A 25,742-nucleotide genomic window follows, 5' to 3' on the forward strand; every position below is an offset into this window, starting at 1 on the left:
AAATCGAATAGAGGTCGAGTGGATCGTGTTGCGATCTATAATTAATAGCTCGGGTAGAGGTCGAGCGGATCGGGTACAGATCGTGTAAAAGATGTCAATTCGATCGCCACACGATTGCTTCACGATCAACTCGATCTTCTACTCGACTAATACACGACCACTTCCCGAGTGCTTCTCGATCCATACACACTCGACCGCTACTCGATATTTTTTGACATGTCAAAAAATATCGGGTAGGAAGCCCGACCAATTCCGATCGACCTACCCGACCGCCCCCGACAACTCATGCCGACCGAACAAGCCCAGTACCCGACCGCTTGGTCGGGCTTGATCGAGTTGATCTGATCGGCAGTGGGAACCCAGCTTTAACGAGTTCAGTTGTACCTTGTGACCTGTTTGTTTCGCGTTATAAAGATGTAAGTTTACACGAATACGTGTTTGTTTTGAATTGTAACGCGTTTGTTATTTCGCGTAATAATTAGGGATGGCAAAATTATTCGAATATTCGAATATTCGATTGAATGGTCAGCATTCGAATGATAAAAATGATAATCGCATATTCGCATTTTTTTTCCAAACGTAATTTCACCAATATTTATTGACCTGCGAACCGCTTACTAAAATGCAACCGAAATCACCTGGGAGTAATATGTTTGACGTGACGTTCTTCGTGTCAAACTGATAACGCGGCCCGTATCAGTGTTGATTGCGCAATGCAATATACACGCTCTAAGAAAGGTCCCGACTGTTGTTTGCCAATGGGGTGCCAATTAACGGTTTCAATTGACTGGCGAATAATAATTAAGTTTTGTGATCACAGTATGTACAGCCATTAAAATGTGTGAATTACTGAAATCGCGCAATGCAATATACTTACTATAAGAAAGGGCCCGAACTGTTGTTTGTCAATTAGGTACCAATTAAGGGCTTCAATTAACTGGCGAATAGTAATTTAGTTTTTGTGATCACAGTTTGAGCAGACATTTAAATATGTGAATTACTCAAAAGTAACAGATAACATAAATTAAACAATCAGCAAGGAATCATTATTCAAATCTGAAAATGCCACCAGCCCTTTCTGCAGTATGGAATACTTTACACGGTCTGTGGATAAGAAGACCGCAACGTGTAATGTGTGTAAAATTAGTTTTACATATGCGCGGTCTGCTACAAATCTGTGGAATCATTAAAAAATAAAATTCTATGACACGATGTTTTTCATTCTATTTGTGCCCGATCACAGTATCGGTCATAGTATTAGTCGACAGCGATACAATTATTCGATAGCAACGTTAATAAACAGCCTCGTATTTAGCAAACGGATATAACTTACAAACCAATGGATATTAACACATAACAAGGAAAAATCAATCCAGCCGTTTTATGCGAATATTCGAATATTCGATTGAATGAATTTGCGAACATTCGAATACCGATATTGGTATTCGATGCCATCCCTAGTAATAATTCAACAAATGTATGCATGTTTTGTTTTATTAAGTGTTTTTAGCGTCATTACGCGTTAGATCAAGTAATAACATGTTTGTAGAGTTATGTTGTTATGTATAATTTGAATAAGGGTATAATGTGTATATTGCTGTATATTATACTACTTTAACGTTGCGTTCCCTCGGGCCTAGTCATCACATACTTTGCCGAAAATATATTGCTTCACTTTCAGAGGGGTTGCGGGGTAAGGGGGTATATAGATTTGCCCTTGTCCGTTAGTACTTTCGTTGGATTTCTTTGTCGAGCGTAAGTCAAAACGTAATGCTGCTATGAAACTTTGCAACGCATTACGCATGTATATGTGTGTACCTTCATAAGTTTTCCTCGACATGAACTCAATATTAGGGTTTTAGCAAAAAGATAACATCGACGCCATAATAACACATCTAGGTTAATTCAACATTTTGTTAGGAAGATAAAATTACAAAGACTAACAACACATTAGCGAAACGTGTGCCGACTGACCAGTCTGTACGAATGCGCAGTCTGCTACATGTACGAAAAAAGATTTGGTTACGAAAAAAAAATTGGGTAGGAAAAAAATGGGAACGAGCAAAAATTTGGGTACGAATAAAAATTGGGTACGAAAAATGTAGGGTACGAACATAAAAAATTGGGGGTACGGGGAAGTAGTACCCGTGGGGAACTTGATCCATTCAGCGAAACTGGGAGGCGGTTACATTCTCGATCAAATATAACAAGAAATATCTTTAAAAAGATATTCGACGTGTATTTTCTGTACCACTTATCTTTAAAAAAAACGTTCTGTTACAGTAAAACGTGTGTGGGTTATAACATTACGTTTCAGCATATAAATTCAAAACTTGACATGCTCTTTAATTACACCATGCTCTTTAATTTCACATCTATATCATACCAAACTGTACATTTCGTTGTTTCCTTTCCTAAGTTAATGATGCTATGTGTACGGACGTGATTTCACATGCCCATGTGCATGAAATATAATAATCATCTTTTGATTATTGTTTTTTTCTCTAATTCAATAAGCTTAAGCATGTTTGTTCGTTAAGTACGGCAATAATTTCATGATGATTCCCGAAAGAAGGTATGAGCACATAGTCGTAAGAGCACTTGAATACGTGAGTTCGCCCATGAACAAATGGTAAGGTTAACTAAATCTCCGCGATATGACCTAATATGTGTTTAAAACATCAAACAATATCCAACAAACGAATGAATAATCAAACATAGTATGTGCACTGATGTGGCTCTGTAATTTCTGTTTGAAAAGTTTATTAAATATGCAAAATGAGCAAGCACGCATATGAGCGAGTTTCACAGATGTCGTTTGTTTGTTTATTTGAGATTTATTTACAGGTCGTCCAGCGTCTTCTCGACTACAGATGTATCGACCTGCCCCTGTGACCCTTCAGGGGAGAAAATAAGGTCATATTATACATCATAGCACGATGGCCAATGAGACCTTAATGTGACTAGATGCTTTTTTTTTTTTTTTTTTTTTTTTTTTTTTAATGGATTATGTAGTGGTTTGCCTTTTATCAAAGTGGTTTTTGCAGTATTCCTATTATCTCTAGATTATCATTATCCTTATTGGCATTAATGTTAATTCCTTATAGTTTGTGTGTGGTTTTTGTGCTCTCCGCCCCAAGAGGTGTTATTGGGGGTTCGAGCGGGATACAGAGGGCGCCCCGATTCCAGAGGCGCCCCTGGTTCTTTTAAGTGCCCGGTGTACAGCACCGATACACTGCACCCCCGTTTAACGTCCCTCGCGGAGGACTTGTTAGTACATAAACATAGATTAGTACAGATATTACTCTATTGCCCTGTGTCTTGGTGTAAATTCACATGGGCGCTCTCTGTTGTGCTGGTGGATATTGTCAGGTGTTTAATGGTGTTGCAAGGGTCAGAATAGTTTTGAAGTTTAATATAGTAGAAAAGGGGCTGCGTTTGTGTGGTTGGACCGAGATGACTGGTTGGTTGTTGGTGGTACAGGGAGGACAATATCTGGTTCTACACTTTCGTTCTTTGGGAGACAATTTTCTCGCGCCTTTATTTGTTTTTGAGAGAGAGAGAGAGAGAGAGAGAGAGAGAGAGAGAGAGAGAGAGAGAGAGAGAGAGAGAGAGAGAGAGAGAGAGAGAGAGAGAGAGAGAGCGCACGTTCTTCTTCCTGTTTATATTGCTAGTGGTTACACAGATGGTAATTATATGTATTAGTGCATTTTGTTCAGGAGGGAATAGATCTGGGATGTTAATGCTGACCATCCCTCTAATTCGATCTGATCCTCATAGTGACAAGGGTAATACGTGCAGGTTAGCAATACAAGGTTTGCAATTCAACGTCAAACGTAACAAGGCACAGGCATGCAAGGAAAAAACTTACACTACTCTACAAGAAAACATCACCTACGCTACAGTAGGGGAAACAACAACAACAAATACCGTCACCATTCTCTTTTTATTTTTATTTTTGTCATGTTGGGTATGTCATGTCAACGGGGCCAGAGTGCACGGATGTCATGTCAACGGAGCCAGAGTGCACGGGCGAGAGATATCTCTTCAGGCGCGCCCTCTGGCCCAGCTGACACGCTCTACTCAACATGTTTAAGTCTTGTACATATGGGAAAAATGTTAACTAATCACATTTAATTACAACAATATTTACACCTATAGGGGTTGCACTGTGGGTAAATTTGCCCACGTGCGCACTTACTCCGTCTTCCGATCCTGCGTGGAAGTATGTTGTCTGTGTGCTTTTCCCCTACCTTCGTCGTTGTTGCTGATTACAGCTTAAGAGAAGGAAAGCGAGGGTCTCGCGGAACCCTGGGTTTTGTTACCTAGAGCGCTATTTGGTTGTAAAAGAATGCTTAGAGCTTATCCATAGTGGTCGAAAGGGGCCAAGTGACATATGTATTGGGGGGGGGGGACGTACCCTTCCGTCGTTTTAGTATTATTAGTCTTTATCTATTTATTTATTGGTGTAATTTTCCTATATATCATCAAGCGCAGACGAAGAAACCGCGAACGTTCGTTAGAGACAGCTCCCTCATCTTTGCCTTGTTTATAGTATTGTTTATTTATGTATTGACGTCAACAAGGTGTTATTGGACACTGCATTGTAATGTACTACCAATCCAAAGTACATTTGGACCCCAAATACAAATATAGGTTCTCGGCGTGCACATTACATGCAGTGTTTCTATATCTATTTATTTATTGATGCAATTTTCCTCTTGTCATAAGTACATAAGATAGTCATTATTAATTGGAATCTTTAAAATTACATATATCATGGATTGTTTTACGGTACAGATGTCGTACGGCTATTATGCTGTTTATATCCATAGTCGCTACAACGTTTACAAATGGCAGGTTCGAAATAATGCGTTTTCTTTACACTCATGATCGCGTTGAAAGTTAATTATACACGTTTTAATTCGCAATTTATTTAATGAATCACGACAAATGTCAAATACAATACAGAAAATGCATAGTTGTTTCATTGATCTATAAACAGTTAATGGATTGAATATAACTGATTTAAAATTAACGTTTTCAAACTATTATTAATTTTTTTTCCCATAATATGCTGTCCTATTTATAGCTGAGTTTCCTATACCTTTATCAATGATAATCAGCGAGGTACGCCGATTAGAAAAATCGAGCTATCTCAATCGGACTGGCTCGGTCTTTTACATAGGTCGCCATTGTGAAGAATTTGTTCATGGTATGATAACTTAGACGAGCTGCTTCGCTGCATCGTCAAAAAAGATTGCTACTACATGTTCGAGCAGGTAGAAGCCGCCAAAGCCTCGGATGACATATCACAGATCACTCGAATCTGTACGATTATTTCGAATCGATGTATTCTTAGAATCGTAGATACCGTGGGGGGAACGAGTTGAAGATGATCCACGCCTAAAAGACATTTTACAAAAATGTGCCATATTCGCAAATGTGCGGGCAAATTGACAATCTATCAATTTGCATTTGTTTGTTTTCCTCCAAACGTTCATACCCTGGTGTTTGATAAATGATATATACCGGTATATATCTTTATTTGACATGTTTACAGAAAACACAGTTTTCTTAGAAACGGAAGCGCTTTATATGTTGAATATTTATTCCATCAAAAGCGCGGCGACCTCGGCGGCTTTTAAAAGACTGTTTTATTATGAGAACTTAAAGAAAAGTTCAATTAAGAAGACCGATATAATTCTATTATTTAGATCCTTGTGAATTCAATTTGGTGCTTAAATAGTTTGATATTTATCGGTGTTATCGGTCGTCTAGAATAGATAGAAACACGAGTTCACAACATGTATGTCATGTTATGCATTTTATTTGTAATGATTGTAATATTTGAATTAATTTAATATTAATTAGTGTTTTTAAACTAACAAAATACAGACTTTCGCAAGTTTCAACGTTGATCGTGATAATGTTTAGTTTTGAATTAAGAAGAAATTATGCAGTTTAAATGCGAAAGTGCTTTTTGCGTAATTGCAAATAAAATCGAAATAAGGCCGGAGAACCTGTGGTTTTATTTCATTGTTTTTCACATACTTTTTGTATGTATTATTTGCAGACAATTTTTTCAAATAATATGTTATTGGAGCAAAAACATTACCAAAACTGTCGCAACACTCCTTAACATGCAGACATCAAAATATCCAAATAATTTCTGAAAGTGTGGGCAATTTCCATGTGACATTCATTACAGTGGTCATTTTGCGAACAATTGCTGACATTAAAGCCATCGTGGTAATTTTGTACTCAAATTTATAACAGATGACCGTTTATTCTAAATAATTTGTCTTGATTTCATGTACCATATCAACACAATTTCTGACTAAAGTATAAGCGACAGCGTTTATTTCTCTGCCCGAAGTTCGGTGATGCACAGCATTTGAAGTCATAGGATAGATTTACAACTTTGAGAATGGATTCCCAAATGAGGTACGGGTTGAGTTCATATTGTTAATTGTTTAAGCATAATATTATTATTCTGTTACCTTTAATATTACGAGCATTAATTTGTTAGACGAATTAAGGTATACATCAGAGAGGACATTATCTTTCCGAACAATTGCTAAAATAGATTGTCACTCTTCAAACAAAATAATCGGTCAGTACAGATAAGAGACTATCGCAGTTTTCCACTTAATATATATAAATTACATACATTTCGACTTTTATCACTTCAACAATTTTGCACAAATAAATAAAATAGAAAGTTAAAAAGTTTAAACTGAAGAAACTTTGCTAATCAAATTTATTAAGAACTGCCTTAAAACAATGGTAAGATACTGAAGGATAGAAAAAAGCACTATCGCGCATAAGTTGAAAAATGGATTTAAGAAATGATATATCATGTTGATCAGATCACCATGAGCCGGATTAGCAAGGTTGCGTCAGACGCGTTAAAAAGGAAAACTAAAGTAATTATTACACTATATACAAAAATAAAAAGGTTACTTACAAATTAAAAATACGCGCCTTTGTAGCATGAGCTAGCAGGTTTTGACACAGGCTCGTATGATATTAGAATTGGAAAACTATGGAACGCCATTACTGACTTCATATGACTGTTGTCGTTGTTTGCAGTACATTAATCATTATTTTCAGTGGAATATGCATTATGCTTTGTGCAATTTTCTTTACGTTCGGTACATTCGTCATTGTATGCAGTAGTTAAAGCATTACGCGAAGTAGTAACAACATTATGTTCTGTCCAAACTTCTTGACGTTCTGTACATTCAACATTATGTGTAGTAGTTTTATCATTATGCGCTGTACAAAAGTCTTTACATTCGGTACATTCGTCATTACGTGCAGCAGTTTCATCACTATGTGCAGAAGTAACAACATTACGTGCTGTGCAAACTTCTTTCCGTTCGGTACATTCGTCATGACTCATTATGTGTAGTAGTTTTATCAGGTATCCGGAGAAGTGCCCCCCCGGAGAACTGCCCCCCGGAGAACTGCCCCCTTATTTTAAAGGTGGCGGAGAGGTGCCCCCCCATCAAATCGGTAGGGGCGCAGAACTGCCCCCCTGTCAGAATTTAGTAGGCGGATATCTGCCCCCCCCATCAAATCTGTAGGGGCGGAGAACTGCCCCCCGGTGTCATATTAGTTATTACGGGTAATTTTACGTTATCGCCGTACACATTTTATCCGGTAACAATTTAATTTCAGTACAAGTATATTACCATTTATCGAACTGAATAACACAAATTGTCTAGAGGCATGTGATAATACTGTTTAAGGCCCTTGGTACGCATCTGCACCACTCACTATACATGAATGCCTTGTAAAAGTCGTGTTTTAATAAGAGCGCGAAACATAGTCGAGATCCACACAGGAAACGCGTGCGTGTTAATACTGGCAATGTGTTGCAACTAAATATAGACGTGCAACTCGGTACTTATGGAGGAAAAGTTACATCGGAATTAATTTACATTATAAAGATAGTATTGACTCATGGAAAAAACGTTAATTGACATATAAAAAAGTAAATTAATAGGCAAGGCAAAGGCAATAATTTAGCTGACTTGAAGAAAAAAGTGAAGTGAAGTTGAATTTATAAGCAATTTATTTATGTTGTTTAGTTAATTCATGTCTTCTAGCACCTTATCCGTCGGTAGCATCGCCAGACCGTCGAGTCGTCCGCAGTTTGCATTTTGAGCAGATCATGTCGACATGCCAAACAAACAAAATCGGCAACAGTTGCTTTAATTAGCAGCTAATAAGGCAGGCAGAGAACTTGTTACCGTTAACGATAAGTACCGCGATCTTTTAATCTTTTAATTGGTAGACCGGACCGACCTTAATTGTTAAGAACTTGTTAGCTTTGAATAAAGCCGCATACGGGTTTATTATATTGAACCGTCCAAATCCGTAATAGGCGAAAACAAGCAAATAAATTATTGTTTTCAGCTGGCATAAGGATGGATTAAATTGCATGCTAATTGTTTGTTTTTATTACGGGGAAAATATCAAATAATTCAGCCGCGAAAACTTTTTATTAGCAAAAAGTTATTTGTTTTTCTTTGTTCACATTGACGAAAATCACGTGATTATCAAGTTGGCGACGTGACGACGTCCATGCCGAGGCAGGTATTTTATGCCGTTTTATAACTTTTATTACTTGTACAACTTTATATTACTTTTGAAATTTCACTCAATTTCCATACATAATAGCAAGAAAGTTACTGGCGTTATTGTCATTATAATACTCGCTTTATATATCACCGCTATTTCTTTAATTAGGGGGCACTTCTCCGGGTCATCAATTCTGACAGGGGGGCAGTTCTCCGCCCCTTATTAATCAGCAGGGGGGCAGTTCTCCGCCCTATACAAAAACAGTGAGGGGGCAGTTCTCCGCCCAGTGAAAAATCTTTGGGGGGGCAGTTCTCCGGGGGGGCACTTCTCCTAGAGTCGTTTTATCATTATGCGCTGTGCAAAAGTCTTTACGTTCGGTACATTCGTCATAACGTGCAGCAGTTACATCATTAAGTGCAGTAGTAACAACATTACGTGCTGTGCAAACTTCTTTCCGTTCGGTACATTCGTGACGTAAAGACGTTTGCACAGCGCATAATGATAAAACTACTACACATAATGACGAATGTGCCGAACGGAAAGAAGTTTGCATAGCACGTAATGGTGTTACTACTGCATATAATGATGTAACTGCTGCACGTAATGACGAATGAACCGAACGTAAAGACGTTTGCACAGCGCATATTGATAAAACTACTACACATAATGTTGAATGTACCGAACTCACTCGGGGTGAACTCGTGAGAGTCTTGATCTAAATCGCGAGAATCGTAGCGGGCTCGCAACTCACTCGGGGTTGAACTCGTGAGAGTCTTGACAAAGTCGTAGCTGATTCGTAGACAGATCACGTGAACACCGATTTCCCGATTGAGTCACGAATTACCTACGATTCCATTACGACGCCCAAGAACGCACTACGACGCTGTTACGAGTCAACTGCGAATAAATTCAGTCTTGGAGGTCCTGGTCAAATTTTAAACACGTTTAAAATCTGGCCACGATTTTTCGGGAGCTCACGACTTGCAGGAATCACTTACGATCGGCCCACGACTAGCTACGAATGAGTAAGAACCTTCGCCGATTGAGCTACGAATGTTCCCGACCTCAAAATATTGGAAATCGGGACAAATCGTGGGGAATCGGGTCGTAGTGGAATACCCCTATAAGTGAATCACTCTTTCCGACGCTGAGTGTGTACCGAACATCACATGCTATGACATACAAAAGATTATATTTTATCATATTTACAATATAATATCTTGCTAAAAGGACATTTATTATTGAAGGTGCAAAAATTGTTCATATTCTGACATAAAGTAACGCCCTGTTACATGTATTTTGTTAATGCTAAATAATGAAGCTGATAATAAAAGACGATTGCATTAGAGTGTTTGGAAATACCACGTTGGATGGTTGTATAAGTAATAAAGAACACGTCCATGGCATTTAGCGGCACAGGTGGAAGTAACGTACCCTGGATAGTATAGTATTATATATATATATTATTTTTTTAGGAGTCCAATATATTATAATAAATATATAAAATCATGTTTAACGAGAAGAAAATTGACAAAGAGCCATGAAAAAAAATCCCCAGCCTCTGATATTGGCATCATAACTCCAATATCAGATGGTGTTTTTTCTTCATGGCTCTTTGTCATATTTTTTTCTCATTAAACATGATTTTATATATTTATTTTAATATATTGGGCTCCTAACAAATTTTTTTTTTATATATATTATACCATCCAGGGTACGTTACTTCCACCTGTGTTTATCGGTACTATTAATGAAAGTTGTAACAAAACATTGTTTTTCACTTGTGTCTGACATCTGATAACGATTTACAACGGAGAGTGGATATCGCAATTTCCACGTTTTTACATATACTAGTATTCATATTTTACGTTGTTAATGTCATTTACCAATCTTTTTAGTGGAACGTGGTACACAAACAATAAGTTTGTTTTTTCGTAAATAAATTAATGTTCTGTAACGGGGACTATGGTAATTCTACACATTGAAGCTGCCACTCGCACGTGTCAAGGTCACATTTCGGCGTTCGAAATGGTATTAATTCAACGCCTCACACTTCATTCTGTATACCAAATGTTTAAAATACAAAAGACCCATTGACACCGTTAAAGCATTTCTATTGTAAACATTTTTTCGAAGAACAAAAAAACAACAACAAATCTCATTGAAATGTAATGTGGACCTCGACATTCAGCGTGTCGAGGAAAATGGCGGACAACCCGTTAGCAACTCTGATCCAGCTCTCAGATTTATCACTCATTGATTGGTCGATCGATTATTACGTAAGAGTTTGTTTGCCAGGTTGCGTGATGTCTAATGAAGTTTGTCTTTTTCCTTCTGCTTCCCTTGACAACACACGACTACACTAACATTGAAAAATCTTTCAGTTACAACGAAATAGCTGGAAATTGTAGCTATAGTCTAAAATTCGTCCTTACTTTCGTGAGTCTAATAAACGAATTAGGTAGTCGTGCTGTGTGTGCAATGGTCCAAACATAATGTAGCCTCTGGCTCGGACAGGACCTCATAAACTTCGAAATACACACGCACGTTTACTCTCAGAGCCGCGCTCTGGGAAAACAGGGCTTAATACATAAGCTTAAAGTTTTGTCCCAGATTAGCCTGTACTTTCAGGTGTTATGGCAATTTTCCTTAAAAGAAGTGTCATTCTTGCTCATGAGCCAGTGCTGACTGTACTTGCTCATCTGGGATTATATTTCACGCACATGCATTTGGTCCGGTTTTCCAGAACGCGTTTTAATTATAAATATAATTTAAACATACATGTGTTTGAGAATTTAAAGACATGTTGCAGGTAAGCGCTTGCTTAAGCGTTTACCACTGTACAGCATGTTTTTGTGGGTATATGAGTAAGAACGTGCAATTGTCCGTTAGAGATTTTCTGGACTGTAATTGCATTATTCATCAATCAGTTTAAAAAACCCGATTATAAATGTTTATCATGTTGATTGATTCTGCGTGTCACGTGCACTACACGTGTTCCAAGTTCAATGATCAATGTCACGCATTGTCGATGGTTATTTTTGGCATAATATTGACATTCCAGACTACTACCCAGATGTTCAAGCAATTTTAATATAACCACAAAATATGTGTCCCTTGCTCAAAAGTGAGGATCAAACTTCTCCAGACTGCAACTCTTTATTCTTTGGACAATGTTAACATAACTTGCCATCATTGACGACGACGTGCTGCGAAAGGTCCGTCCCCTCACGACCAAGATCATACTTGATGGTCATCGTCAAACCACGCGAATGATAACGGCCTTTGCCAACAGTAACTGCATTAAAACGTCAAATGTAAAATGACTAACAGACTCACCCTGTTAAACGGATGTGCTGTATATTATACATGTGTCCCGCCCGCAAAGCACAAGGCCACACTCATTTTCTAAATCATTACAATGGTAGTCTGGAAAACAGAAACGCCAAGTTGCCTCCATGCATCTAGTTAAACATTTATTTGTTTATTTTTGCTAAGTAGGTAGGCCTAAGTTGATTAAATATTTTTATTTGTTTAACAAAATTCTTATAAAACATCTGTTCTTCTAGTATGACGTCACTGGTGTTGATGATGGCACTGTTGGCCTATCTGCTGGTCGCTATGGTGGCGGGGTTCAGCGTGAAGAAGACAGGGGACTGCTACTGGGTGTGCGTGGACAAGTGTGACCCCTATGGCATGTGCTCGCCTAGCTGTGAGACATTATGCTAACAGGTAGCGAAGCCACATCACCACTCAGATCTTTTATTAGAGGTCATTGCAAATTGTGTACAGTACTGCGGATTTGGTTTCAAAGAGTATCCATGGTTTTTTTTTTTGCAAACTAGGTATATCTTGTGTCCCTTTTTCCCCACTGACATTTATTTTATTATTAATATTTTTGTATTTATACATGTAAATAATACAATAAATCAATTTTTAGTATTAACAAAATGAAGTGTAATTCTGTAGACGATAAGAGTTTACCGATAATTATTATTTTCTTCCACCTCGTCTTTATCATTTAATGATTATCAATGAATATGATCATCAATTCTCATCAGCAACATCAGCTTACTTTAAAATAGTTGCCAAGTCAACATTCATAATAGTAACCTTTTGCACCATTCATACATTGCCGTGTCAAACAGTTCTATCTTTAAATGGCATTCAACATTGGTTTTATGTGCCGATCGAAATAGAGTGTGGGCAATACAGGTATTTGTGTGTGTGTTGGGGGTTGGGATGAGGGTGCTTTTGCATTAGGATTAGAACATTATAACTTTGCAGTATACAAGTTTAATTTGTTGTTAAATAATACGTTTAAAACTATTAGCAACACACATTTCTATATAATTTTATTGTTCTTTTCAGCCTACGAAGATGACAGCGTTAAGTTCCAACACTGAAGACCACAATTGTAGTTTAGGGTGCATTTATTTGTATTTTTTATATTTGTCGTATTAACAAAAGCAATGAGTAATCATGAAATCCTGTAGTTACCATGCTATAATAAAACGAGTCAGTCTCCAAGAAACCCTGACTTACTGCAATCTTTGGACTGCACAGGTCAATCTCAACAGTCTAATCTGGGGTGCCACTTAAAGCACATGCATTTAGTCCAGTTTTTCCAAAGCCCCGCTCATATGTAGATACATGACAAAAATGACAATTCATTATTTGAAAACAAACATTCACTTTGTACTAACACCATGAAAAAGCATTACATGTGAAGATATAAACACTTATGTATAAACGGTAGAAGCTGTACAGTGTACATAGATGATGTAAATAAACCCAGCATCAAACAATTTTATAGAAATGTTAGATTAATTGGTAACATAATTTGTTGTCTTTACATGTGTTTTCTCAAACAATCAACAACAAAACCCCCTGATTACAACATCTGACAATACACTATTACATGTATACTCACTAGATGTATATTCCTATTATCAATAATTTTCAGCAACACTGCCCAAAACAACAAATGTCAAAAGCCCAATGGCTCTTTTATAAGTATCCATTGTGAATACAAATCAAAACTCTGAAAGCATCACCAACAAGCAGCATTTTAAACTTACCAGACAAAGAGCATGAAACAAAACAAAGAGTGGTTACTACTCCTTTGTTTAGACATTAAGGTCACTCTTGTAGATAAACTGGCTCACCCCATAAGGAGACATAGCCATTATTTACTTTTTGAATTTGAGCGCATTATTGCGCCATACTGAATAATGTACACTTTCCAGAACAACTTTCTTTTTGGAACATGTTTGCAAATAACCATCATGCTTTGATTACTTGCCACTTTATGCTTATATCTTGCTGATTTAACAGAGCCTTTATGTGGGACTTTCAGAGCTTGGATACGTATGCATTCCCTTTACATGACTCAAGACACTTGAGCACACATTAGAAAAATCTGCTTAAGTTAAAAATAGTAAATATAAATAGATGTGGGTACACACTAATATAACTGCATTTTATTTAAACGCGGGACTTGAAAAATCACTTTCATTTGTTTTGAGACAAATTTCTGGTGTAAAGCAAGAATTATTATGACTGCAAAAACAATTATATTATTATTCATGATAACTTGATTGGTGCAATACAATAAGAAGAGCACCGTATAACGGGTCCCACGCTCGCCTCGAAAGCTTGTCATAATTTTTCTTTTTTTAGAGGTAACAGTGACCTTGACCTTTGACCTAGTGACCCTAAATGGGTGTGGCATGAAGAACTCATCAAGGTGCATCTACATATGAAGTTTCAAAGTTGTAGGTGGAAGCACTTTGATATTAGAGCCAATGTTAAGGTTTTAGCACGACGCCTACGGCGGACAGCGGACAAGCTGGCTATAACAATAGTTGGGTTTTCTCCGAAAACAGCCTCGCTAAAAACTGGATCACCACACAAACCACAAATGAGAAAAACAATAGTTCAATCATAAAGACAAAATGCATCAGGAAAGCATTTTTTTCAACTAATGGTTGTTCTAAATTATACTTCTTTATTATGTTCAATAATGAATATTTTACACATGCGGTCACATAGCAGTATAAGACTGTTACAAATCGGAGATTACCAATACATGGCAAATTATAAAGAGAAAACAAAAGATTTGAAGTAAACTTGCTGCATCACTTATTTCGAGCAAACTGAAATATCTGCCAAGGATCCCATTAACTCTTATCTTGGACACATTTCTCTTCTAGCAAATAAACATATGTTAACCATGCCTAACCATAAGCATTTCACATTTGTGTTCATGTGGTCAAAACAATTTAACAATATGACCATTAACAAATTAGCTTCCATAACCATTATATCAGTACTTACTGTGGTATTTTAAGATTCATTACTGGTAGATAAAATACAAGTACATGCTTTTGGTAAAATAACCAACATCGCATATTAAATGACTTTAACACTTTAGGAATCCACACATTGACAATACAATACTTAGTGATTTATTTACTGCAATTAAAATGGGACTCAACTTAACAATCAAATAATTATTAAGTAAAAATAGGATTTAAAAACAATCTTTACTGTGCATTTGGTGGTATGTAGCCCAAAACTTTTGTAAAACCCTTCTGATCATGTTAAAATGCGAGATTTACAAACCCTTAAACCTTGGAAATCATCAATTAATTATACCAAACAATAAAAACACCCCATAACACTTGCAGATATTATTTAGGCGCTTTTGGTTATTCAATCATTTAAGGCGCTCTGAGAAACAATGACTTCAATAAGCAGAACACATTCAATGAGGGAGATCACTTAACCAGTCACGGTAATAAACAGAACAGAATTGAAAATTAAACGAAAAAAACACAACAACAACAACAAAATAACAACGCCATAATTTATTAAAACAGGGATACAACTATATATAAAAAATCGAAAAATAAAATATTTTTGAACTTTAAATAAAAACAGCAAAAATTAAAGACAACCACAAGAGAACAAAACACAAACAAACAAAACAAAGTTCACACCAGCAATTACATCAGTCCATTATCATCATATTAAATATTTTGTTTATCCCTTCATATTTAAAAAAGATCAGCCCAAAAGCCTATTTGCTATGACTTCTACTCATTCTTTAAGCTAACATTAATGATGAATATTAACCAATAAAAACATTCGATATGAATTAAATTGCAAATCTTTGGCCAATACATGAATTAAAACATAAGAATCGTGATGAGATTCTTTGTAGTAAAGCAGCAACAAATTCTAAGCATCCTTGAAACCCAGCTCAAATCAGTCTCACTGTCGTTGCACACTGTCATCACAATTAAAGAAACTATACAGTAACAATTTGATGGAGTAAACAAAGATGTTGTTAAAACTGTTTTGTAGAAATTCAATTTGTGAAAATAGTTGTAGAATAATAAAGAGTACAATTTGTCTACCTGTGACCCCCAATCAGTACTGAAATTGGTTATGGATCTGATGAACTCCTTTTTTTTTGAGCATGTTCGTATTGATAAACCTACATCACCTAAGTTTAAAAATGTGACCGTCATGACTTAGACCTTTATCCATTCTCATCACATTTGAAACTATGGAAATCAAAGCCTATACATGACAATCGTTCTCAGTGATCTATATTTTCAGTTAAGACCTACTTTGAAATCAATGATTGTTGCTGTCACTAGGGAAACTATGATGCTTTTATCTGCTCCCTTTCCAAGAAATACCTATTACCAACAAAATGATCTTTTTACATTAAAGCAGTATGTATTGACATAAAAAATGCTCGCACATATCGATCCATTTGAAATCAGAAAATACATGTATGTACAAATGAACTATACATGATTCATAGCTAAGTATAAAAATGCCAGCAGTTTCCATTAAATATTAAATAACCCACCATCTACATCAAAACCAAATGTAAAGAAAGTACAAACAGAACGGTAATAAAAATGTAAGACTGACATGCATGAGTATTGCCCCTTGATCTTCCCCCAATAAATCTTGCAGAACCTCTCAATCTTGAGTTGAAACCAGGCCTTGCAACCCACAACCAAAGCAACCAATGGAAACACTTCAAACATCTGTTTCACACAGATGAAACCAATGATAATGCTTGAAACATCTTGCAAACACTGATTGGACTAAATCAACACACTGCAAACATCTGGTTTACATAGATCCCACCAATAAAAACATGTTACTGTTGTATTCAAATTTGAACCAAACCAAACCGTTGTTGCTCTCTTCTAAAAGCAGTAGTTAATCTTGTGATCTTTTGTTTGTCTTATAACCCAACATTTAAATTAATGCACAACGAACATATCCCAATTTATCAACATTTCACAAAAAAATTATATTTTGTTTTAAGACATTAAAAAGTAATGCATATTCATTAATGGGATCAATAATGTAGTAAATTTTATGTCTATTTCAAATAACATATCACTATTTTAGGGATGCATTGCTAAATTAGGCAAAAATCTTGACCATGGATAAATATCTCCAATTGGGTTGTGTTCTGAAAAAACTGGGCATAATGAATGTGCGTAAAATGTCGTCCCGGATTAGCCGGTGCAGTCTGCACAGGCTAATCAGGGACGACACTTTCCGCTTAAACTAGATTTTCGTTAAGAAGGGTCTTCCTTTAAACGAAAAATACCATTTCAGCTGAAAGTGTCGTCGGTGATTAGCCTGTGCGGACTGCACAGACTACCGGTAATCTGGGACGACACTTTACACAAAAGCATTATGCCCAGTTTTCTCAGAACGCGGCTCATTTATTAAATATGTTGTTGTTTAGGTCATGGATAAACAAGGCTTGGTATGAAAGCAAAATAGGAAAGGGAGGTTCCTTGTTCCCCTCAAAACAAATTAGGATACATTTTATTGCTTTGGTTGGATAAAGGTCCTATATTGCTTCTTTAAGAGCTACGCCAATGCAAAAGGAATTAAATGGGCATATGATAAGGTTGAATTCTCTAATCTGACGCATTTTGAGTCTGTAATTCAGAGTTCTTTTAAGGACTATATTATACATACTGGAACGCACAGAAATTTACAATACCAATGGCCAAAACAGAAATGTTAAAAAAAACCACATTTCGGTTAAGTTAAGAATACTTACATTTTTGTAACAAATTTAATAGAATGTATTGACAATGTACAGACTTGCATTGCTAAGTACAAAATACATCACTCACAAAAGTAATGAAAAGTATACAAGATGCAAAATCATTACAGTTTAGCAACAGTGTTATTTACTGAGAGGCCATTAAATCAAGTGAAAATAAGAGAATTTACACTGCGGGGTCTAACTCTAGAGAGTCATTTGAAAATAAATTTCTATACATAAAACACAAATACAATCATGAATGACTTAAATCTGTTTCTTAAGACATTCAAGCCACCCAAATAAGCTGAACATTTGAAAAGTTGAAAATTTAGTTAAATATTTTTTATAACACTCAAACCATGCTAAACTTTATTGTCCTAACATCAACAATTTGAACTAGGATATAATAACAGGTGTATAATATTACCTTCCATAAAATCTGCATGAAATAAATCTGTGAACATTTCAGCATGTCTCATCTTGGCATAGTCAAACTTGATTTCCTAACAGCTTACAACAAAAGTTTTTTGTTTTTTTTTAAAGCAAAACTTTTAATGACAACATCCCTAAATTGATTGATTACACCAATCTGCCCTGCTAAATCTAAATGCTACACACAATTACATATTATATTGCAACCTGAATAAAAACATGCAAATACAATCTTACGTACAAAACAATTTAACAGGAAAATATATAACCTAGAGTTTAAAGGCCAATACTTAGCAAATAAACAACATGTTAAAAGTGTACAAATTGTCTATTAAAAGTAATGCCTTTAAATACTTAGCTTACAGTAGAAATATTAATAGATACATGATAAATGTAAATATCTTAAATAAATTTGTTCAGTGAAAGTTTGTAGAAGCTTTTCAAATCACGAGCTGGCAAATTAAATATCTCTAAAAAAAGGTAACTCTAAATATTGCTACCCTTATATTTAAACAAAATTAAACCAACTTTGTAAGACTTAATTCACAAATTCAAAGCGAAAAAGCTATGAAACATTTTATCTGACAAATGATATGGATGCAATCAACAATTCTTAATCCAAGTATGCGAATGGTTGAAAAAAACAACATCTCTTGCCTTCATTAGTATTGCAAAACCTGATTGGTTGATATGAAAGAGGAGTATGTGGAGGCAAGACCTCACAGTTTCTTCTTGATATCCTCGAACTTGTGCAGGATGAAATCTCGCGTCGGTTCAAGGAAGGGCAGTCGAGCGCGTGCCTCGTTCATGATCGGATGGTCAACGTTCGAGAACATCACAACGCAGGCACACAAAGCGAATGTCAAGAACAAGGAAAAGAATGTGAATGCAAACACCTTGCAGCATGAGCAGCCGCGCTTGGAAGGGGCTAATGGCTTGACAGCTTGAGATTTAGGTTCAGCGACAGGTTGAACATGGTTTTCTTGCTTCTCTTCAGCCTCAATCTCTAAATCCTTTAACTGCTCTTCAAGGCTCTTTTGGGGAACAGTGACAATGTCATCATCCTCGTATGTGGTCACGTTAGGGTTGTATGGCTGAACCATATCATCCTCCTCAGCCGGTGGAGAATCAGGGGGCATCACGCTTATCATTGGAACGGCTCCGTTAATCTTTAGTGCACCTGGAATAATGGACTCCTCAACCCTTGTCCTAAGCTGTGTCATCTCTTCTTCTACCACTGGAGTCTCGGTCACGCCTGGTAGACTGGTCCCTGGTGTTGCGCTTGGCTTGACGGAATTTGGAACGTCAACTGCATTTTCTGAAACACACGGTTTCTTAAGCTATTTGTCCTCTATTGAATGGTTCCCTAGTTATTTTACATTTTGTTTACATAATGGTTAATAACCACAGGACGAATCTTTATTAATTATATTTTTCTTTGGATTTCTATTAAACTTAGTTCCCACTTCATCGCGTATATATTAAACAATCGCTAAATAACTATATTACAGTAGGAAAGTGTAGTATAACAATGCAGCATTAGTAGTTAAGCCATGCAAACAGATAAGCAATTCATACTTAGCAACATGCAACAAAGCTCCTTGGAATATACATTTAAATATTCACAGAGATATGATAAGTTAGCCAAGCCAAGAAGAAAATCCCAACAAAATGTCTTTATAACAGTAAACTTTTTAAGTAATGCATTAATATTACCGAAACGCCTTTGTTTTTGTTTGTTTGATTTGGCTACAATACCAGAAGATGAAAGTTATACATGAACATGAAAGCCAAATGGATGACTCGGATAACATTGCTTAAATGTCTTAATAGATGTGCATAATTACACATTAAGGCCACGGCTTTTATATTTCTTGGTTTACAAAACCGCCGACCCTAATTTTTGGAAAAAGGGAAAAAAAATAAAATCGGAAAATCGTCTTTTTTTAAATATTTTATTCCCGACCGCACTGCAAAACGAGCGAAACGAGAAAAAAAACGATCCGGTTTGAGTACGGTTGCGAATAAAATCAAGTAAGTACAATCAACGATTGGTTCACATATATTGCAGAGATCGGGATATATTTCAATGTGACACATTATGTACCAGTCCTTTTATGGGCACTTCTCAAAATTTATTTCGGGTAAAAATTACAGACAATAAGAAAATCAGCGTCAGTAAAATGTCGACCCCATCAAAATTTATTTCCGAGTCTGTGACGCAACTATATTGTTTAACATGTTAATTATATTAAACAAACCCGATAGTATAGTAGATAAAAAAGTATTTGATAATTAGTATAAATAATCCAATAAAACACTGCCATTATTTACGATATATGTGTTTAGGAATTTTGTAAACACGTCCGCCATAGTTTATAGGAACTGTACAGAAAGTTTGGAAATCGGAACAAATCGGTATATCTCGGAAAATCATTGATAAATGTATTTGTCGTTTCAATGCTTAGGGCCGAGTAATTTCGGCAAATCGGAACTCAACTTGCGTAAATCACTAGCTCAATTAACCATTAAACTCCGCCTCCGTTCTCGGCAAAAGATTCGAAGGCGGAGCTATGCACGTGCTTTTATAAAATTTGAGGATTGCAATTGAGAAACAAACACACGATTGGTTCGGCATGTTGATTGCTAGACAAAGGAAGCCTTTTTTTTCGGCGCGAAATTTGTCGCTTTATTGCTTCCGACAGAAAGCGGCTTTCCTTTGATGACGTCAAACTGTCAATTCACACAGACTGCACATTTTCGGAAGACTAACTGACTCCTTGTTTACAATTCCGGTAAAAAAAAACACTTGCTAACATTAAACTTTGGATTAAATTATCAAAATAAAGCAAAAGCGAAGTTGACAAATATGATTAAATTAATTCGCATCAGTTCAAATAAGACGTTTTGCGTTGTAAATCAACGAGTTTTCATGACAACAATAACTTTGACAAACATTACCGCGACGACGCATGGTTCGATCTACCTCGATTTTTTTTCATGTACGATCTCATAAGTCGAGTAAGAGCAAACACATACCGGGTAATTTGTGTATGAGTAGTTTATCTTATATAAGATTTATGCAACGGGCATTGCATTGTGTAATGAAGCGCATCGAATTATGGAAATGAAGCGCAGTTTTTCGTTTTAATGGGAGAAGAACGCATGTCATGTAATGGAGTGTTTAAAATTGCCTGATGTTACAAAAGGTGCTTTTAGGACTCATTTCATTTGAAGATATAGATGTGTTTCATTGCATAATTTGATTTTTTGTCTCTGTGTTAAGGTTATAAAAGATATGTTGTCTTTGTTCTGATGTTATTAGTATTAACTTTTTTTTCCGATGTTTTTTTTTTTTTTTTTTTTCGACCGCCCGATGGACCATTTTCAAAATAATTTTTGTAAACCAATAAAAAAAAAAGTCGTGGCCTAAGACTTATTCTGAGGCATCCATTTAACATAGAAAAGTAAGCCCAGCCCAAAGGTTGACATAAAAATTAACTATGATACAAGACTACAAGTAACGCTTTTGTTCCATTAAAAATTTCAATAGTATACTATGTCATTTATGGCGGAATGAACACTGAAATTTGGTTAAAGTTTAAGGTTGAAGACTGCCATGAAACATTTGCACAAATATGCAATACAAATGCAACACAAATCTTATAACATGCCATATGGCAAAACAGATTATGAGTTAATTTTGACATAATTGAGCATGACATCAATCTTTTTAATTAATAAAACCATCCCATGCCACAAAAAACATATTCAGGAATTGATGGAATTTAATATTTAAATATTGAACCAGTAATAATGAAAGTTATGAGATTGTTGTTGGTCAATATGTAAAGTAAGACCATGTCAGTATAGAGACCTTATGAAGTCATGGAACTACTAAGGCCAGCAATAAGTAAGACCATGTCAGTATAGAGACCTTATGAAGTCATGGAACTTCTAAGGCCAGCAATTTGCATTTTGTTGAGAATAATGATTTGAGCTCGGACTATTTGAAGGTGATAGCCATACTTATTATGACACCGTCTATCTAAATTCTGGTTACATCTCATAACAATATTGTCCCATATTAACATTCTGTATCCCATAAACATGCTGTGTTGTGGCATGTTTCCAAATTACAACAGGTCTCATAAAGTATGAGAGGGAAACAAAAACCTGTTAAGGCAAGAAAAGAATCATGTAAGAAAACCACAAGGCTATAATAAAACAGAAGAAAGAGAGTTCTTAAACAGTTAAATAAGCTCAATTATTTATTTACTATTTAAAACAAGCAACATAAAATGAAGAAACCAGAAAGTAAATCTGAGAATATGCCATCACAATGATCCTTACGTAACAAGTATGCATAATTAATATAGAAATTCTGGGCATTAAGCAAAATGATTAAGTTTTAGCAGGTATCAATACTTCTGTGAATTCAGTAGAAAACTGGTTTAGTAAGAATAACTGTTGCAAATAATTAATAACTTTGATGTGACATTTGATCTTGACTTGTAGCGTTGACCTTCAACCTAGTGACCTTGTTCTTGCGCTTGACACTGTCTTATCATGCGGATTAATTCTTAAAGTTATAAAAAATCCATACATGCTTGAAAAAGTTATGCTCTTGACATTTTGTTAAGTACTTATTTCCTACATTTGACCTTATATTACTACCTTGACCTATACAGACCTAATGACCATATTTTTTGTGTGCAACACAAGGTCTGATAAGGCAGACAACTTTTATTACTTAATTGAAGCACCTTAATTTGACCCTTGATCTTGAATTGTGACCTTGATATTGGTCTTTCACACTCACTCTCTCATCATTTTGGTCACTTACCGTAACTACTCTATGTTTTCGGACACTCTAAGTTTTCGGACACCCCTGTTTTTAGCAAAAATAATTATTTTTCGTGACTCTTAATTTTCGGATACACGAGTTTTCGTCCATAATTAATGTCTCTAAGTTTTCGGACAGTATATTTTTCAGCTCTATTTTACCAAATTTCGGTCCTGTTTTTGGTATCTAATGTCAATTCGATCATGGGGTTTTACAACCGGATTAACATCATAAAACATTGCAGGTGCATGCCTGCGGGCAACGGACCATTACATTTGCGTTATAAGGTAAATAACCTTGTAAACCGGTACATATATTAAACAATGGTTTCGCACGATAGTATAAGCGTACTGGCAATTACCAGGGGTAGGGCAAATTAGCAGTTCAATTATCTACCGCAATGGTACTACCCATTCTCAGTAAAATAACTGTGACAAATAGTAAACGCTTCAAATATTGGTGCACCCTATTGCAAGTTTTACGAATAATGGAAGGTGTTAGACAAGAACTATCTGAAATGAAAAAACAAAGAATTCATAGTTTGCTTTTTTACTGCGTTAATTACAGGTTCGTACTAGCGAGTATCGGTACATTACATGCTCATCTTTGAACTCGTTGGTCAAAGTACAATCTTGTAGTTACTTTCTGTCAAATAAATTAAGCATTTAAAATTATTTAAAATGCAGTGCAAACATATATATCTGTAATTTATAATATAATGCATGGTATTTTACAAGCGCGTGCTATTACCGGTAGTCGTAGATACAATTGACGCTATTTTCGGACACTTCAATTTTCGACTCGAAGTTTTCGGACACCTATATTTTGTGAATACTTTTCGTATCTAAGTTTTCGGACACGAAAAAAATTAATTATTTTTAAGTGTCCGAAAACATAGAGTAATTACAGTATGCCAAGTTTTTTGAAAATCTATCCATTCTGTGATGCTCTACACAAATTCTTCCCGCTGTCCACCCGCCCGTCAGCTCGCCCACTTTAGTGTTCCCCTAATACAGATTTTTCAACTGTTTCTATGTAAAGATGTTACATGTAATGTGAAAGCTGTATAAAATATGTTGGATTAGTCATATCAGAAACATGTGCACGTGTGAGTCATTAAAACTCATGAATATAAAGGTTTTCTCTGGTTAAGAGAATCACTCCACCACAGCAAATCTGCTACACCGAAATGAACAAAGCGGATGGCTCTCTGCGTAAAGCAGCATAAATGAAAGTACAGGATGATGACTGATGGAGGAAGAGCTGGATGAGCATCACTACCTTTGTGTGCGACTTTAACGTCAGCATTTTTACTAGAGGCTGCAACTCTCACAGGTAAAGTCACGATCTTAGATTCCAGTTTTGCTTCCGTCGTGGAAGTTGGTACGATAACCGACTCAGGACCAATCACCGTCTCTCTCTGTTCAACCTCAGTGTAACGCATAACCTCCTTCGTGGTGTACCTTCCTATCTCCTTAAGTTTTGGCCTAGCTCCTACGAAAGGTTTTGGATGCTCGGTTTCGAAAGATTCAGCATCGCGTTGGACATTTTCTTCGACTTTTACAGGCTCACCAGTACCATTGGTAAGAATTTTATCAGAAACTGCAGGCTTTGGCTCAGATGATGGTTTTGTCTTAGTTTCAGTATCAAAAGGCTTAATGTAGTTGAAAGCAGGGGGGACAACTCTGTTTGCTTTAGGCTCAGCTTCAGACTGAGTTGTCTGCTGTTTAACTGAGCTTTCATGATAGACCTCTACGGGAACGGAAGTTTTGACCTCTGCCTTTAACCCAGGGGCTTTCAGGGGCTTAATAGCATTCTCATCTACAGCAATAGGACTTTCTGCCTGCTCAGTTGGTTTTATTTTTTCTTGTGATTCTCTAGATTTGCGTCTACTCAAAGAATTTTGACGCTCAGACTTATTTTCCTGCGAATTAGGTTTTTCATTTTCTTGGGAGCCACGAGAGTTTTTGCGTTTTTCGAAATTCTCAGGTTGAACAGAGACGGTCGGGACACTGGTCATATGTGGTAACGTGTTCGCTGCAATAAATTAATGTTAGTATAATACATGCTGTAAACTGAAAACGTTCCAAAACAATAAGCATACAATATTCTGATATGTATTATTTTATAATTGATTATAAATATTGTACTTAAAATCATACTTGGCGTATATTTTACAAAATGTGACTAATATCCTACTAACTGATTTGTTAGCTTTGTTATGGGTCTGTATCTTGTCTTATCGTAATCCCATATTAGTCTGTGCCGTATGCACAGGCAAATAAGTGACAACATTTGCGCCTACAATCGTTAAAAAAAAATTCCTTGTGAAAAAATAGCTTGATTCTAATACAATGGTTTTTCATGAAAAAAATATAATTTGAATTAAGAGATACACATGTTGTATGACATTGACTAAAGTGTACTTTGAAGAATAATATTTAATGTCAACTGAATTTGAAATGTACTTACAAATAATCAACCAAATAGGGAAATTCTGCAAACAAAATAGCGGCTGATGGCAAACATCGTATTTAAAGATAAACAAATGAAAAGAAGCGTAACAATAAATAAATTATTTCTAAGCTGATTACTTTCTACCGACTATCGATCTGAACAAAGAATGATAATTAAATAATTAGATCCACGTCGATGATGTTACGCCTTTCTGCCGATTATTGTTTGAAATTAAAAGGTGATAAATAAGTTGTGTTTTTCTCACAAACAATGCTATTGTAAAGCAATACGTCAACCAAAGTGCATATTAAT

General features: G+C 35.9%; 1 protein-coding gene and 1 long non-coding RNA gene across 5 annotated transcripts in view; one reads left to right on the plus strand and one right to left on the minus strand.

Moving 5' to 3' along the window:
• The first annotated feature begins 6,329 nt into the window (after positions 1 to 6,329).
• LOC127871548 (uncharacterized) lies at positions 6,330 to 13,126 on the plus strand. The gene is made up of 3 exons (XR_008045448.1): positions 6,330 to 6,447; positions 12,162 to 12,324; positions 12,964 to 13,126. It is a non-coding gene; the product is annotated as an uncharacterized LOC127871548 (long non-coding RNA).
• Positions 13,008 to 25,742, minus strand: part of LOC127871535 (FERM domain-containing protein 5-like) — a 104,134-nt gene continuing 91,399 nt past the window's right edge. For 3 of the 4 annotated variants that reach the window (XM_052414564.1, XM_052414565.1, XM_052414567.1), the window contains 2 exons: positions 24,255 to 25,010; positions 13,008 to 19,445 (listed from right to left, as the gene is read on the minus strand). In XM_052414564.1, the coding sequence (XP_052270524.1) occupies positions 18,847 to 19,445; positions 24,255 to 25,010 (1,355 nt within the window). In that variant the 3' untranslated portion in view covers positions 13,008 to 18,846. The remainder of the gene's footprint in view (positions 19,446 to 24,254; positions 25,011 to 25,742) is intronic. The other variant, XM_052414568.1, reaches the window with a different exon arrangement.

This window comes from Dreissena polymorpha, chromosome 3 (genome assembly GCF_020536995.1).
Source record: "Dreissena polymorpha isolate Duluth1 chromosome 3, UMN_Dpol_1.0, whole genome shotgun sequence".
NCBI lineage: Eukaryota > Metazoa > Mollusca > Bivalvia > Myida > Dreissenidae > Dreissena > Dreissena polymorpha.